The 17,047-nt window shown below is 41.9% G+C and overlaps 1 protein-coding gene across 4 annotated transcripts in view; it reads right to left on the bottom strand.

The window, feature by feature from the left end:
• Positions 1-2,504: 2,504 nt before the first annotated feature.
• Positions 2,505-17,047, bottom strand: part of eml4 (EMAP like 4) — a 33,524-nt gene continuing 18,981 nt past the window's right edge. For all 4 annotated transcript variants that reach the window (XM_020622272.1, XM_020622271.1, XM_020622273.1 and 1 more), the window contains 16 exons: positions 16,720-16,869; positions 16,566-16,635; positions 15,853-15,963; positions 15,158-15,253; positions 14,355-14,489; positions 13,095-13,230; positions 11,403-11,551; positions 10,582-10,707; positions 10,287-10,418; positions 10,133-10,200; positions 9,897-9,985; positions 9,709-9,806; positions 8,275-8,362; positions 8,067-8,165; positions 4,460-4,590; positions 2,505-4,259 (listed from right to left, as the gene is read on the bottom strand). In XM_020622272.1, the coding sequence (XP_020477928.1) occupies positions 3,756-4,259; positions 4,460-4,590; positions 8,067-8,165; positions 8,275-8,362; positions 9,709-9,806; positions 9,897-9,985; positions 10,133-10,200; positions 10,287-10,418; positions 10,582-10,707; positions 11,403-11,551; positions 13,095-13,230; positions 14,355-14,489; positions 15,158-15,253; positions 15,853-15,963; positions 16,566-16,635; positions 16,720-16,869 (2,182 nt within the window). In that variant the 3' untranslated portion in view covers positions 2,505-3,755. The remainder of the gene's footprint in view (positions 4,260-4,459; positions 4,591-8,066; positions 8,166-8,274; positions 8,363-9,708; positions 9,807-9,896; positions 9,986-10,132; positions 10,201-10,286; positions 10,419-10,581; positions 10,708-11,402; positions 11,552-13,094; positions 13,231-14,354; positions 14,490-15,157; positions 15,254-15,852; positions 15,964-16,565; positions 16,636-16,719; positions 16,870-17,047) is intronic.

Below are 17,047 nucleotides of genomic sequence, written 5' to 3'. Positions count from 1 at the left end.
TATACGGAAGTAAGTTGCGCATAACCTATTGTTGAAAAACAGACATACAAGTTAGAGCTGGTAGTCACGTGACCCAGATTGTACCACTGGGGATTGCATTAATTCCTATGGAGAAATACACAAAATATAAATGTCGATTATAAACTAACCATACAAGATATCAAGATGATTGTTGCACAATTGAATAGGAGTTGAATAGAGTTGAAATGGCGTTTCTAGCCCAAGGTATGCCGGAGATATTAAGGATCAAACTTTTTCCCATTCATTTCCAATGGGAAAATTTTTGTGAAAAAAGCTTTATTATTAAAAATTATGAAAGTTTTTAAAAAAAAAGTTCAGTACACGCCATAGTGTCCTTCAAAAGATGAACAATTTGATACCAGAATGGGTTGTCTAGCTGTAGTAAGTACAGTATGTGGGAGGAGATAAGCAGCGAGAAACATACGGAAGAAACTATAATAAGATTTGGAAAATGAGTGTGGTTGCTTCGCATCCACACTAATAAAAACGGAAAACAAGAGTGTGGCTGCACAGCATCCACACAATAGTAATAATAATAAAGAAGTGGATAACAATAAAAACGGAAAACAAGAGTGTGGCTGCATAGCATCCGCACAATAATTGGAAAACATAGTGTGGATGCTGCAGAGCACACAAAAATCAAAGGACGATTTACATATTCCAGCCTATAAAAGTCATAAAACCCAAACAGGGAAAACACACAGCATAATTACATCAGAGGATGCACTTATTCCGTTCTATACTCAAAACTCAAATATAGAAATCCAACCTATGGGGTAAAATGGAGGAGAAATAAACTACACTAAGACGGCAACAAGTGACAAGAGCTTAAGTGCCTGTGCTTTGCCTTTGACCCTCTACTCCCAACCACCTAGTTGTCGCATGAAGTGGGGAGGGTCATTGAGATACTTACCTTATACCTAACCACTGAAAACATGAAATACAGTATCTCCTCCCCTCCTTCTCTTCCCCCTGCTCCTCTCCTCTGTCCTACCATCCCCCCCCCAAAAAAACTGAAAAGTCTTGGTGTTCATTAATTTGCTGTAAATATATCTGAACATTGCACTTGTTGCTATTATACAATAGCTCAAACTAAATTTTAGAGAAATTTTTCAAAGAACTAAAAAGTCCAGACTCGTGTCAAATCATCAACTCCATTATCAAAATCTAACAAATGAGGCAAGGCTGTTACCGTCACCATAGCAATGGCAGCAGGAAGAACACCAACACTTGATCCACTGTCAATTTTCTAAACATTTATTTGCATTTCTTGTTGAAATCTTCAGTACAGTCTGTCATCTGACAGGAATGCATCAGAGAAGACATAATTGGCTCAAAACAGTCACATCATCAACAACATCATCATCATGGGTATCAATGTTGTTACAGGATGCTGCAAATTAAACACTGTAATCAAGAATTTCCCAAAAGAACCCACCCGATAACACGCCTGCCCACCACCCCAGGCCTCACCCACACACCGTCTGGTCCCACCCCTACCTGAACATCCACATCAGTCCCTGAACTAGAAGACCTTCAGAGAAACAAGCATAGAAAAGATAAACAGACATGTATTACAAAGGCAGAAACATGGACAACCCCCCAAATAACTGATGAGACCCACCCACTGGAGTGACATTATCATCATCATCCTGACATTCAGAAAATGTTTTGAACAGAAATGGTCCAGACAAAACAAACAAACAGCAGTGATTCAACCAGCCAAACAGAGAAGAGGACCTTGTGTGTCTTGTGAGAGGAATGGCCAAGACACGCGTGTTGAAAGTGTGGTGGCTGAGTATTTTTACAGTGTACCTGAGGAGCTGCTGCCCCCTGGTGCTGAACAAACTGGCAAGCAAAAAGTCCTGCAACACCTGCAGTGTCTTCAGCAAGCTCAGGGGGCCCAGCATGAAGTCCCTAGCCCCCTCACCAGGGGCTTGAGGTTGCTCAAGGCACTGCAGGTGTTGCTGGACTTTTTGCTTGCCAGTTTTTCTTGTCTGTGCACCTTTACAGTGGGTGAAGTTGTGCCAAATCCTTCTGCTGTATCTGGGGCTGAACAGGAATAAACACAGAAATCAGCAAATTTTACAAACACATTCTCTGTCAGAGCGACATGTCCCACTGATACACTTCTGTTTATTCTGGAGTTCAATTATTATTAAAGACACAAGTCACAGATTTTATCTGGATGTTGATTTCCTGTTCGTGCTTTACTCAAGTCCCATTTGCATCTCCATTACTTTACTTCTTGTTCAGTTTATCTTGGTCTCTCAACTCACTGGACTGAAGTCCACTTGTCTTAGGTGACAGCTCTTGAAATAAAACAACAGACCAACTGAACCTAATAACAGATTCAAAACTTGAAAGGACCCAAGACAACAGAAACTGAAGATCTGCGATTGGCTGTTCTTTATTGCAATGCATTCTGGGAGTCGTAATTAACTTCTCACTTCCAGTTTTAATGTCCACTGATTTTGGTTTTGTTTTTTTTTGTAGTTTGGACTTTTAATATCATTTTCATAGTTAAGGTTTCATGTTTCCCGTTTCACATTAAAAGCCTTCCATAGTGGAGAGCTTTTATTGCGAAATGTCTTAGAAGTGCTGAGTTCAGTTGTTTGACAAAAAGGTTCAGTCTAATGAATTAATACATGTGTTTTAACAATTTTTTGATTAGCCAGTGTTTATCTTATATAATTTCTTTGATCAATAGTCATTAGGAATAAAAACCAATCATTTCATATATTTATCATGACATGATTAGTGGTGGTTTGTTTCCAAATAATTATAAAAACAAAAGCAAAGATCTAAAACGCATTTAAGACTTCTCTCTGACCCTTGAAACTGCCTGTTCAACTGCCTTGTTAATGGTGGAGAAAGTTAACTTGATACACACCTGTCTCACCAACAGTATAATGATTATTTCTCTTTCAAGTTGTTCATTTTGGAAAATAAAACCATTTTGTTTCCAAACCAGAATTCTCACTTTTGTGGATCTTCCCAGCAGTTCAATGCTGCTCCGTGAGTCTCCAGGTGTAAAAGGTGTAAGCGCGTGCGTGTGCGCGCGCGCGTGTGTGTCTCTCCTCCTCCACTCTCCTCTCAGATAAATCAGACTCTCCGGGTGTTTCAAAGTGCAACACTGTTTGCTCAAACTGAAGGCATGTTTATTTTAACAGCTGACTGGTGAGAAAAGTCAGGTGATTTGGCAGCCACTCGTGTCTGTGTCCCAAAACACATACACACATTTGTACTTCTATACTTGTGAGGACCCTCGCTGATGATGTGTGACCTGCCCAAACAACACAAACATTATACCACAGAAAATTCCTGACTGTTAGTTTCCATGTAGTCCAACTGTCCCCATTAACAGCAGCTGAATGACTAGTAAGCAGCTCCTCTGTGCAGTATGGATTTACAGACAACTATCAGTGGATCACTGTGATACTGAAGGAAACAAACACGCGAGTATTCTCCGGCAGGTTATGCAGCCTCTTTTCATCAGATTTATAAGTGGAGTCATGGAGGATTATCACGGATGAACATCAGATATAATGATATCCTCAGTTGTATTAATCCTTACTTTGCGGTGACTGGTTCATGCACAACCCCAGACTGACCACATTTTAACCTCAAAAACAGCTTGAACCCTCAAACAGATGAACAAAATGTTACACCTGTGTACAAATGTTCTCACTTTATAAAGTTGTCCTCACAAGATGTATAGCTGAGCCTGGTCCTCACAAAGACAGCTGTACCAAAACACATGCACAGACTCGGTCTATGAGGGGGGGGAGGGGGGGGGCAGGGGGAAGCCCCTCATCACTGGGTGTGGTGGTGTCGTCACTCGGCTCCAAGCTGTCCTTCAAACTCACCGTGCTGTCTGATGGGGGTGGGGTCGAATCAGAACACGGTGGGGTCAACTCTGACGCAGGCGGGGCTAGCTCAGTGAAGGGTGGGGTTTCTGGGGAGAGTTCTTGTGTCCCGTTGGCTGTTACGGGTAGGTCGGTTTCCTGTGTGGGAGTGGTAGTGGTGGCTGGGGACAGAGCAACAGTGGGGTCTACTTGGCAGGGGGTGGGATTAGAGAGGAGGCTGTCACTGAGAGAGACTGAAGATTTCTCCACCAAACGCCACTGCATGATGCTGGTGTCCTTCCCCCCTGTTGAGATCAGGTGGCTGTCATTATACAGGAAACTGACATTGGTCACGTGACTGCTGTGGGCGCTATACTTGTGGCTGGGAGCCTGCAGAGAAATAAATTATTGATTAATGACTGATGGCTCATGTTTATCATTTGAAATAATGCACATTTCTTTAACTGCAGCATACTGGTGAGAAAAATGTCTAAGTGAGCAACACACATTCTGGGTTGTTGTAAGAACAACTTAGTTCAACAATTTAATCGTGTGTGTGCTAACTGTCTATGTTTACGTGTATGTCTCACCTTAGGGGTGGAGCAAGGGTAGGCAAACAGGTGAACTTTGCAGAAGTCGTCTGCCAGAGCGATGACTTTCCTGTTATGAGATCTGATTAGAGCATTGATGTCAGTACCATCTGAACCCTCTGGCCACACACCTGGAGCGCGCACACGCACACACACACACACACACACAACACATTTAATTAATTTATGTGAACAAAGTGAAACTTGTCACTTGTTGATTTGTGGTTCTGAAACTGACCAAAGACCTTATGTGAGGGATGAAGCTCCACTTCATAAGTTTTACGTCAGTTTTATTGTGGTTCAATGACTCCAAGAGAGCGAGATGCATGGAGACAAATTAGTCTTGATTAAAGTAACAAAAAATATTTACAAGCATGTATGATGATTTCAGTGTAATTTCTGGTGTTCATTAGGGCTGTGCCATATTCTACTGTCCACAACATACTGTGATAATTCATGCCTAAAATAATCTGTCATCTCGCCATACTGACTATGTCATGTGTGGCGTGCACACATGACAGACAATTATGTGGCATTGTAACATGGTGTCATATGTGTGCTTATAAATACAACAAGCATGGTGAAAGATGGGGCTCACTCTTTGAAATTATCTAAGTGCTAATTTGGAAAAAAAAGGGTTTCCTCTGTCATTTTGAAAAAGTTTTGGCTACAAGAGATTGGATTGGAATCAAACACCCCTGATTTGCAAGTTATGTCAGAAAGCTGTACCAGCAAAGGGTGGACACATCACTGAATTACTCACAGGTGGACTCTATTTACTAATTAGGTGACTTCTGAAGGCAGTTGGTCGCACTGGATTTTATTTAGGGATATGAGAGTAAAGGGGGCTGAATACCTTAAATCCAAAGGAAAGCCACACTTTTCAGATTTTTATTTGTACAAAAATCTTGAACACCACGTATCATTTTCCTTACACTTCACAATTATGCGATACTTTGTGTTGGTCTATCACATAAAATCCCAATAAAATACATTTAAGTTTATGGTTGTAACGTGACAAAATGTGGAAAAATTCAAGGGGTATGAATACTTTTGCAAGGCACTGTACTTTTACTTAACATTTTGAATGCAGGACTTTTACTTGTAACCGAGTATTTTCACAATCTTGTACTGCTACCTTTACTTAAGATTCAAGATTTTTATTTGCCATTTATGCATAAACACACAGTCTATGCATAGAGGAATTCTTGTGCAGGGCTCTCCTGGAGTCAGGGTTTTTAAAGCCAAAAGAATGAACACCTGGTCTAAATATAATATCACCCAAGAATACAAAAAACAAGAATACCCAAGAATACAAATTAGTTGATAAAATTGTGGTTACAGGAATAAGATAGCAGGTAAAACGGGGAGTTTCAAATATTGCACAACACAAGGATCTGACCACCACTGGTTCTAAATGCACCTTAAAGGGACCCCGATTACTGCGAGAAGTCCAGTCATCTCCACTGAGCCAACTGTGTTTCCTGGACAGCTTGTTGTCATTGGCCGTTGAAGGTGTCTGGTCAGGACTTAATCACTGCTACCCCCACACTACAGGCTTCCAAGTCATTAATATCAAACATGTTTGATGCTTACAATTAAATATCGGGGTCCACTGATCCTGTCGGTGGCATAACAATTAGGCCTTTAAACAACTCACAAGATAATTTGGCCCGAGCATCGCTTCCGGCCTTGTGTCAGGGAATGCCCCCACAATTACCAAATGGCAAATTAGGCCCAATTTAGGCTAAATATTCTGTAGTGCGGGGCTGGCTTTAGAGCAATGTATGAAGATTTGATGGGCAGACAAGAGGCGAGGCAAAGTCAACCAGGAGAACCAATGATAAGCACTGTTCAAAATTTAACCACATGCTACCAAATGAATGGAGAATTAGGGTTAGATATATTCTCTCCTTTCCTCACCCCTCCTCCCATCTCCCTTTTCTTTCCTCTCCTTCCCTCTTCTCTGCAGCACAGGGGCACCCAGGGGACAGTGCTTTCCCCCTTTCTGTTCACCCTCTACACGTCGGACTTCAAGTACAACTCCCACCACTGTCACCTACAAAAGTTCTCAGACGACACTGCCATTGTTGGATGTGTATCTGGGGGGGACGAGTGGGAATATAGGGGGGTTGTTACCTGTCATGATTCAGTTCCACTGCTTCCTGTCGGACTTTTATTTTGACCTTACTTCCTGTTTTCGTTTCACCTTAGTTTCGGTCTTTTTACGTTCTTCATCACTCACATTAGTTTCACCTGCTTCGTATTGTTTACTCCTCTATTTAGGCAGCATCCTCCCACAAGGACACTGCCAGATTGTTCTAGACCCCAGCTCTGACTCTCCAGCATTTCTTCGGTTTTGGTATTTTGTGTTTTGACCCGTATTGTTTCCTTGGACTATTCTATTCTGCCTTGCCCTCTTGTTACGGACTGCCACTGTGTTTGATTATCGGACTTCCCTTCGGACTACGCATTTTGGATTACCTTTGCTGTACGCGTTTGCTGGCTCTGACCTGGGACTGTGATACCGACCGCGAGTTTGGTGTTTCACCTTGTCTTGCATGGTTTTGTTTAGTTGTAGTTCTCTTATTAAAGAGACGGTTTTGTTCATCACTTCCTCGTCTGGCCCTTTAATGAGTTCACCAAACGCTTTTCGGCAGCATTGCACGCTGATTCATGACAGTTACCAATTTTGGGGAGTGGTGTGACAAAAATCACCTAGTCCTGAACACCAGCAAGACAAAACAGATGGTGACTGACCTCCAGCGGAAATCACCATCACTCAAGTCTGTGAACTTTCAGGGCTCAGATATTGAGATTGTGGACACCTTTAAATACCTGGGGGTCCACCTCAACAATAAACTGGATTGGACCAACAACACAGATGCTCTGTACAGAAAGGGCCAGAGCCGCCTCCACTTGCTGAGGGTCCTTTGGTGTGTGCGGGGCACTCCTTCGGACATTTTATGATACTGTACTGGCATCTGCAGTTTTTTACGCTGTTGTGGGTTGGGCAGGAGGTAGCATGGTCAGGGACAGAAAGAGAATAAACAAGCTGGTCAAGAGAGCTGGGTCTGTCCTGAGCTGGCCTTTGGATTCCATTGAGGAGGTGGCGGACAGAAGGATGCTGTCATTCTTGTTCTTGATTGTCTCTCAAATACTATATTCTGTTTGGTTTTAGGTACTTTAGAATTTATTTCTCAAGATATGTGTGTGGTGTTTGTTCTTATGGTGTTTTGTTGCTGCTCTCTATTACTGCTGGAACACAGGAATTTCCCCATTGTGGGCTCCTACCTACCTACCTACCTTCTCCCCTCTCCCTTCCCTCTCCCCTCTCTTCGGCCCCCCTCATCATAAGGTATAAACCTGACTATGTAAGGTGCCCTGACAGGACTGTTGTTGTGAATTGCCATTATACAAATAAACTCAACTGTTGAGGATCAGAGCCAAACAACGGCCAAACACATGGTGTCCACAAACCTCTGGTCATACAGTGTATGTGTAGGAATAAAGAATTTTCAACACTAAAATATGAGCGTTCTCTCTCACAATGTCACACAGACAGACACAAACACACTCACAGAAACACACTCTCACATGCACTGACCGAACACGTGGTAACCCAATACGCAGGTGTAGGTCGCCCAGTCGATATCTTTACATTCTGATCGATTTCTGATCAGTTTACAACCATTTGGAACGTCCCCTAAAAACAAAAAAAACAAAACGGTTACTGCACACTATGACACCACAATACACAGCGCTAACACTACAGTATCAAACTACCACAGTGTTAATAGTATCAGTGTACTCACAGTAGAGAATCTCGTAGTCTCCAGAGTTTGACATGATAAAGTTGTTGTCAGGTGACCAGTCCAGGTGTGTGATGTAGCTGGAATGTCCCTGTGAAACAGAGATGAACACACCTAAGCATCATCATCACCTGAATACACACAGCCTGTGTGTATGTCAACAGGACTGAACTCTGGGCTCCGTAGTGCTGCATATTCCACACATGCAAGTTCACCTGGCTGCAAGTGTTCTGCAGGACCTTGTGTCATCACTGTTGGGGGTGGGTGTGGTTATAGGTGCAACAGAGCACATTCCTGACCCACCACTGAGGCTGTCTGGAGTAAAACAAGCCCACTGCTAACTCACTCTTTCACCTGTGGCGGACAGGTACTGATGGAAGTATGTGGTTACACCAGCACTGGGTCTGTGTACCTTTTCCTCAGTGACTACTGTATCAGTGTTTTCCACTTAGAAAGGAAAGATGAAGCTGCTTTCCAGATTCTCTCTGGATTTCTGGTGGAAGTGCGACATCAGCTTTGTCACTCAGCATGAAAACTGCCGTCTTGTGAAATCAGATCTGCTGGAGAAAGTGGTCGTCACGTTTCACTGAAGTAGGGCTTTCCATCTAGGAGTAGCAGTACTGTCTAATGCACAGTTACGTCTGATCAAGAAAGTGTTCAAAACTTCTGTGTACATTTCTGCATTCGTGTTGGTCTACTGGTACGGTTGAAGTGAGAAGTTTACATACACATCAGCCAAATTCATTTAAGCTCAGTTTTTCACAACGCCTGTCTTTTAATCCTATCAACATTCTCTGTCTCAGGTGAGTTAAGATCACTGCTTTATTTTAAGAATGTGAAATGTCTTAATAATAGTAAAATATTTATTTCAGCTTTTATTTCTTATTATCTTTAAATTGTTTAAATTGGGGCAGCACGGTGGCACAGTGGTTAGCACTGTTGCCTCACAGCAAGAAGGCTCCGGGCCAACCTGGTGCCTTTCTGTGCAGAGTCTGCATGTTCTCTCTATGGCTGTGTGTGTTTTCTCCAGCTTCTTTCCACAGTCCAAAGACATGCAGCTTAGGTTGACTGGCGACTCTAAATTAGAATTCATCCAGAAGGGCATCCGGTGTAAAACATGCCAAGTTTAGCATTCGCATTGTCAGTTCGGTGGCAACTGAGAAGATGATCTATAAATTGGGCCAAATGTTTTAGGATGCCTTCCACAGGCTTCTTACAATACAATACTATGGTTCACTGCCTACACATAAGCCAACCACACCTGGTATTTACATAACCACATGTTAGCAGTCAGGATCTCTCCACTACAGGTCATGTGTTTTGATGGGAATCGACGTCAGCTGACCCTCAACATGTGGAATAATCTGACTTGAAATAAAGTTTGAAAAATGAATAAAAATAAAAATAATGAACCCAGCAGAGTCCAGACAGTCTTACTGTGCACTTCCCGTATCGGCTGTACTTGCGTCCTCTGTCTGAGACGGTGTAGAGGTAAATAAAGTTATCATGAGATCCTACAGCCAGCAAACCGCCATCTGAGAGAAAGACAGAGGCATTCTGGGACATGTAGCTCACTTCTCACATAACATAATCAAGGAAACAGTGTGTTTGTCAATGTAACCCACCTACAGAAAAACGCATCACTGACAGCTGCTCATTCCCGTCAGTGTGGATCCCCACCAGGTCAGTGGTCTCTGCATCCAGAACATACCACCTGCGACAGGTAGAACCGTTAGACCATGACACATGTAGGCCAGCACCTACAGATTTACAAACTATTCATGATATTCATGTAGATCTACAGTACTGTATATGCAGAGTAGATGGGGAGTCTCTAGATCAATGAATGAGCTGTACTGACTTTCCTGAGTGTGTTCCTATGGCGACCACAGCTCCGCTGGGATGGAAATCTGCACAGTGTCCATGTTCCTGAGAGACAGACAGAGTGGTCTATCATCTGTCAATAATCAATCACTCACCCAGCTGCCTGTCAGTCACCCCCTTCTCTCCCTCACCTCCAGCGTGCGGCTCCACTGCAAACTGTGATCCGCTGCGTTCCAGAGGCAGACCAGCCGGTCCTGAGCACACGTCAGAAACATCTGTCTGGACGGGTGAGACGCCAAACCCCACAACTCATCTGTGTGACCCTGAACATATCACAAGACAAACTGAGACACTGAACACATCACGACATCACCATTAATTTCAATTTCTCCTCTGAGGAGCCTATTGTGAACTTTAAATCTAGGAAGTAAGGAGTCTGGTCTTCTTCACACAACATGACACCACCAACATGCTATGTAATCTCACCTGGACCTCCACCAGGAAACCATCATTGAAGGTTCCTCTCAGGATGAAGTTACGAGACGTCCCAACCAAAAACTCATCCCCCTTCCCCTCAGACACCGCTCTGATCGTTCCATACTGATCTGGGACCTGTAGACAGGCACAGGTGACCTCAGTCTGAGTCATGTGTCCTAGAATAATGGTGCAACATGTAAATATTTATATTAATGGGCTGTGCCACTGCTGTTATTACTGTCTGTCTTACTTCGTTTTAGGGGATAATCGTGCTCTGTCAATGTAGTTTCCATGATGCTTTGAGGGATGTAAACAGGAGTCACTGAATTAACTGTGGGCTACAACCATTGTTTATTCTGTATTAGTTTAGACAAAATGTATACCACGGATACATCTCATGTCTCTTATAAGATCGTTCCAATGTCCTCGGTCGACCCAGAAGTCATTCCGGTGGATCGGGGACATAGGATGTTCCAAATCTCTTATATCAGCTCTGAGGACCGAGGAGGCGACTGGGGGAGCCGTGACCAAGGAAACACAAGACCAGCTCCTGTGTGCAGTGTCCCCATGGATGTTCAGACAACTGTCACTGGATCACAGTGAGATTGAAGTAAAGTTAATAACAGGAGGATTCTGCAGCCTCTTCTCCTTTCTAAAGTGGATTTATGGGGGTTTATTGTGGAGGGACATCAGAGGTAACGATATCCTCCAAACATGGACGTCACACTGAATCTGATCAATGTTTCACGTCTGTGTTCACAGCTCACTGAGTTAGGAGTCCGAGAAGGAGGAATAAGAATTTCAAATATTTCTCTGTATTTTTGTGTCACCTCAATGTCTCGGTCGGCCCTGAGCTCATGGTCCCAAAGGATGATTCTCCGGTCTTTTCCTCCTCCAGTCAGCAGAGTGCCACTCCTCATCTCACACATACAGAAAACGCTGCCTTCATGACCTTTGACCTGCCGAATGATCTGAAACGCTGCACACACACACACAGAAAACACACACTGGTGAGTCACACCTGTCCTTTCTGGAACTGATGCATAAATAAAAAAGGAGAAAGAAAACAACATGGAGGCGACACTTTGTGACATTAAAGGACAAGTTCAGGTGCTCAAATGAAAACAGAAACAGGCTTTTCTTGCTTTCATTATTCTACTGTTCATACATGACTGATCAAGATCGGATTTTCTACTGGCTGCTGTACAAGCCAAACATCCCCCAGGGGACATTAAAGTTTTACTCTAATGTATAGTATTAACCACAGTTACCTAATCTGGTGTCTAGGTTTCGTGTCAAATATCTAGTGGTCCGACTTAGACCTATAGTGTTTTAGTTTATATTTGTGGCTCCTTTGTTGTAAAATGTTTTATCAAACTGCTTTAATTCTTTGTTTCAACAGACAAAAAAAAAACATTGTGCTCATTGTTTACTGAACCCCAAATGAGCATTTTTAAATGCCTTGTCTGCCACAAACACAACAATGTTCAGTTTACCTTCTCAGAAAACCAACAATTTACACAAGAATCTGGAACCAGCAGAATTTGTTGCATCACTGCATCTTTCACAGTTATCTCACTATGGTCATGGCTTATAAAGGTAGAAGAATTCAGAAAAATGTATGCGAAATAACATTTTGTCTAAATAAATCAAGGAGAAATTTTCCTGATTTTTATTATTAAATTCTCTGTTTTACACAAGAACATGAAGATTTATTCATTTGCCAATTTCAGCCTGTTAAACATTTTAAAAAAATGTAATAATAATCTGTGATATTTTAATATTAAGTAATGAATAACAGTGTATTGATTTTATTTCAGGGAAAACGCATATTAATCAGCATTACCAGAAATACTGTATGCCGAGATTCAAGATTCAATACTTTACCGTCATGTCTATAAGTCGATTGGAACAAACAAAATGCATTCATCAATAAAACAAATTCTATCACAGTTGTTAGCCAAAAAGCTCATTTTCAACGGTCGTTCTCATTTCATGTCAAAGTACCTGAAGACAAACTCTGTAACCACATTTGAATGTCTTAACGCTCTTTCTACTGTCGTTAGGCTTCTGTGCACACTTAGGTTTGAAGGTGCAAACAGGGAAACCTCACATAAAATACTTCCTATCACTCATCTGAAAACACTTTTCCTTCAGATTGCTTTTTGAACAAATCTGCTGCTGAAGTTTTATTTAAATGTTTTATTTAGTCTGTTCAAAATTAAGTCAGTTTTCTACACCAGAGACCGAGCTCTTTCTCTTATTTAAGTAAATATCTACTGCACTCAGATTAAATGTCAGTCTGAGCTTTACTAAACTTTTACTTCACGAAAACCACAAATGGAGCCAAAATTAGGTTGTGAAACACCTCTCGAACAAGCAGAACTAAAACTTGCATCCTGGACCTTGTCTCCAAATCAGATGGAAGACAGTGAAAAGGAGAGGAACCCGAGACAACAGATTCAAGTTCAGTAAGTTGCTGTAGTAGATAAGGTAACTGGTTTGAATGGGTTCCTACTTACCTTTGGGTCCCTTCCCAGTGGAGGTCTCAGTGCAGCTCCTGGTCCAGACCAACAGAACTCCTCCAGAGTCTCCAGTCAGGATGTCTCCAGTACTCAGGAAGGCCAGACACTGGATGAACTTCGGTTTCTCGTATTTCTGAAAGCATGATAAAAAGGGAGTCAGAGTTTGCCCTACAGGTTCTAAAAAGTTCAAGCTACAGCTTTTGGGTTGGAAGCTGAAGTGTTTAAACCCGATATAGTGAAAAACTTGAGTTCACATTAAAACTCTGGGTGAAAGTCCTGAATCTGTCATGAAACGAGGGTGGACAGTCAGCTGAAAGTATGAAACCTTCTTTGTTTCAGTGATAGACTGTCTTTGATGCTTTAGTTTGTGATTTCATGTGGTTTATTACAAGTCTTTGACATGTTTTCACTGCTAGATGAAGCTGAATTTACCTTGTGAAATTTTTATTTTTATTAAATTCATGCTGATTAGGTTTTCTGTAACATGAGCTGATCTGAAACAGTCTGTGATAAAAACTGATCAGGTTTATATAATCAAAAAAACATGACTACAGTTCTAAGACTAACTTTAAATCTGAAGGTTTTGTTCCTTTGCGTTCAGCCCGGTGGAGCTTCCTGTTCATCAGCATATCATATTCATTTTGTTTAAAGCTCTGCTTCACCAAACCTCATTTATCGTTTTACCAATTTAATCTTTTAGGATAGCACTAATATTTGATTATTTTTCCAGATGTTCAGTACTGAGATTAATTGCCTGTTGAGAAAAACAAGTGTTTCATTTCATATTTTTGAAAACTTCATTTCTACTGCAGAAATGACCAATCACAGTTGATACTTAACTGTAGTTTTGTCGGTCTGGTGTTTTTATCCTGTTACTGAAACTATAACGTAAAAAGTCTGAAAAAGAACTTAATAGAAAATGCACAAATAATTTCTTTGAGTCAGCTCCTGTGTCATGGCAGATCGTATATCAATAAATCTTAAGTGCAATTAAAAAAAACAAAAGTTAAAGGGCTGAACACTCATATTTCACTGGTCATGAAGAAGTTATCTTGTGTAGAAAATGGACAATATGTGTCTGAACAGTGTGACTGTCTATTTTATTTCATCAAAATTAAACATCCATCATTTTACAGATACCACAACCTTCTGCCACGGAAACATAAATATAAAACAAACTGTGTGGTGGTCAGTGCTTGATAAAAAAAAAAAAAAAAATCTATCAAATTCACTTGAAAATCAAAAACATGTTCTCACCCCAAATATTCCCTGTTTACGAGCCAGCGAGGACCCGCTCCAGGTCCAGAAGAAGATGTGGGACTTTCCACAGGTGACGATGGTGTTTGAGTCGATCGGGTGGAACTCCACGGCCAGGACCACCTCGTTAGTGGTCTATAAGAAAACAGCAGACCAGTTAGAGACCAGTTAAAACAAGCCAGATACAAGTTAGAGCTTTTCTCAGTAGTATTTCAGTCGGTGGGGTTTAACTGCACGTCCAGGACCAACTCTTAGTGGTCTGTAAGAAAACCACAGACCAGTTAGTATCAGAAGGCTTGAAACATACTTCACCTAAGTATGCAAACTCTTCAAGCTGTGCAAGCTCAGGTTCACGCATCACTGCACTGAATTCATCCATCCATACATTTATTATCTATACCACTTATTCCTGAAGGGGGGGGGGGCCTGGAGCCAATATCAACTGACACTGGACAAGAGGCGGGGTCCACCCTATATCGCCCCCTTGTGGACTGAGCTTGATCGCCTCCACCAGTCTGTAACAGCGCATGTTGACTATGTTCACCGGGGGCGTCTGCATGAAGTTTTGAGCCTTACGAGACTCGTTCAAATCATTCAGAACCAGTTACAACTGGCTACAAACCAGCTGACAAGTTAGAGCCAATCAGAACCAGTGCAGTCCGCTTGTTTACATTCACCTTGATCAGAGTAGTTTGTAGTCAAGACATTTCTATGACACAATAGCAAACAGGAAAAACAAGCATGTTACAAGAAAACAAACATCCATTGTTTTGTTGTGTATTTATAAGAAAAATGTGTTTCACCTTGATTTCAGCAATTTTTGACTTCTTCTGCCAATCCCAAACTGTCAACATGTGATCGTTACAGTCGTCAATCACACTCAGGTGCTGACCAGAGTCCTGACAGAGAGACAGGTAGACATGATGTGAGACAGACTGTGTGAATCTTGCCCGGGGTGGGTGGGGGGTAGATGGAGGATTAAACAGTCCTGTGTTTGATCATTTTCCATCATTGGACATTTAAATGGTAACTAAACACCTTGATTTTAGAACTTTTTGCTCTACCAGCATATTTTTTTTAAAAAGCTACTGAGGAGCAAGGACAAGGGGGCTTGGCCTCATTGCTACATAATATATGACGTGGAGGGTCAAGCTTCTGTCAAAATGTAATTTTCTCTGGTGGAGCTCCAACAGTCACTATAAGGAAAAGGATAATCACCTTTATTTGGCCAAGTATGTTACACACAAGGAATTTGTTTCCGGTAAAGGACCGATGGCAGCCATCTGCGGCGCCACCTCAACCGACGGCTCTAACCATCGAGGGCAACTAGAGGTTCATTGTCTTGCCCAAAGACACTTCGACACGTGGACTGCAGGCACTGAGATTCAAACCTAAAACCTTCTGGTTGGGAGACGACAGCTCTACCCACCACACCACCATCACCTCCCAAACAGAGGACCCATCACCAGGACATGAACAGGGGAAAAGCCACACTCACAGCTTTAGAGAAAGCCAGAGAGCCGACACCTCGCTCAAATGTTCCCAAACCGACAACCTGCAGAGTCGACAAACTGACGCTGTCCCAGACACGAACGTGGGGCTGCAAGGCCTGAACACAAGGACAAGACAATTCATCGTTACTGACAAACACCACATGTGATTGTTGAGTCATTTCAGTGAGATTTGAGTCTCATTTATGTTAAGCATTTTTGTCTTCTCATTCTGAGCCTACATTTGTCTCCTCCTTTGTTGTGTAGTTATCAGTTACAGGTGTCATTTTCTGTTCAACAAGTAATTAGTTCATTTGACCATTCAACTATCTTTCATATTATTATCCATTGTTTTTGTTAGAGAAAAATGTTAGATGTCGACAAAATTCTCATTTTAGTCTTGTTTCATCAACATTTTTTAAAAATGTTTTTACTGCTGTTCACATCATAACTCAAAAAGTTCAGAATGGACTTTGATGAATTTTTTTGGAGAGGTAGGGTAAAGCCCACAGAATAACGCATTAGATTCTGGTGGTGATCCAGATCATCATCCCGATCCACACATTTTTAAAATGCTATTAAGGGGAATCTGATGTGCCTCGGTAGAGTTCTACACTCTGAGTGCCGTCTAGTTTGTTGCTGAAATCTACTGGGTGCCAGGACTCGAACATTAGATTCAGTCAGAATATTACACTACAGATAAAACCATGTTCACACTCACCCGTCCGTCTTTGTCCACTCCTGCAATTTGTCCTGTAGCAATCCGAATCTTATCAGGATGAATTGCCAGACTGAGACACAAAGAGATGATATCACTCACCTGTCACCATAAACCAGCCAACAGGAGAGCAGCAGGTGAATTAGTGTTTTCTTACCACTTGACACAGTCAGTGTGTCCGAGGTAATGCCTCTGAGTTCGTTCTTCATAGTTAAACAGAACCACAACGGAGGCAATGAAGTATACGATCTCTCCAGTTGGGAGGAGGTAGACATTCGCTCTGCAGTCTCTGCCACGATAACCGTACCTGAATCAATGTGTAGGAAAATAATGCGGAACCTAGATTTTCTAAAAATGTCTTTCTATATACTAGAATAACATTTGGAGTGTTGTTTAGTGAGACATGCCATCTAAAAAAAAAAAAAAAAGAAGTTGGTCATGATGTCGCAAAATGGCAAAATGGAGAACGGCCAACCTCCACGACC

This window comes from Monopterus albus, unplaced genomic scaffold (assembly GCF_001952655.1).
Source record: "Monopterus albus unplaced genomic scaffold, M_albus_1.0 scaffold277.1, whole genome shotgun sequence".
Lineage (NCBI taxonomy): Eukaryota > Metazoa > Chordata > Actinopteri > Synbranchiformes > Synbranchidae > Monopterus > Monopterus albus.
The sequence above is the reverse complement of the archived record's forward strand: the minus strand, read 5'-3'. Positions and strand labels throughout refer to the sequence as shown.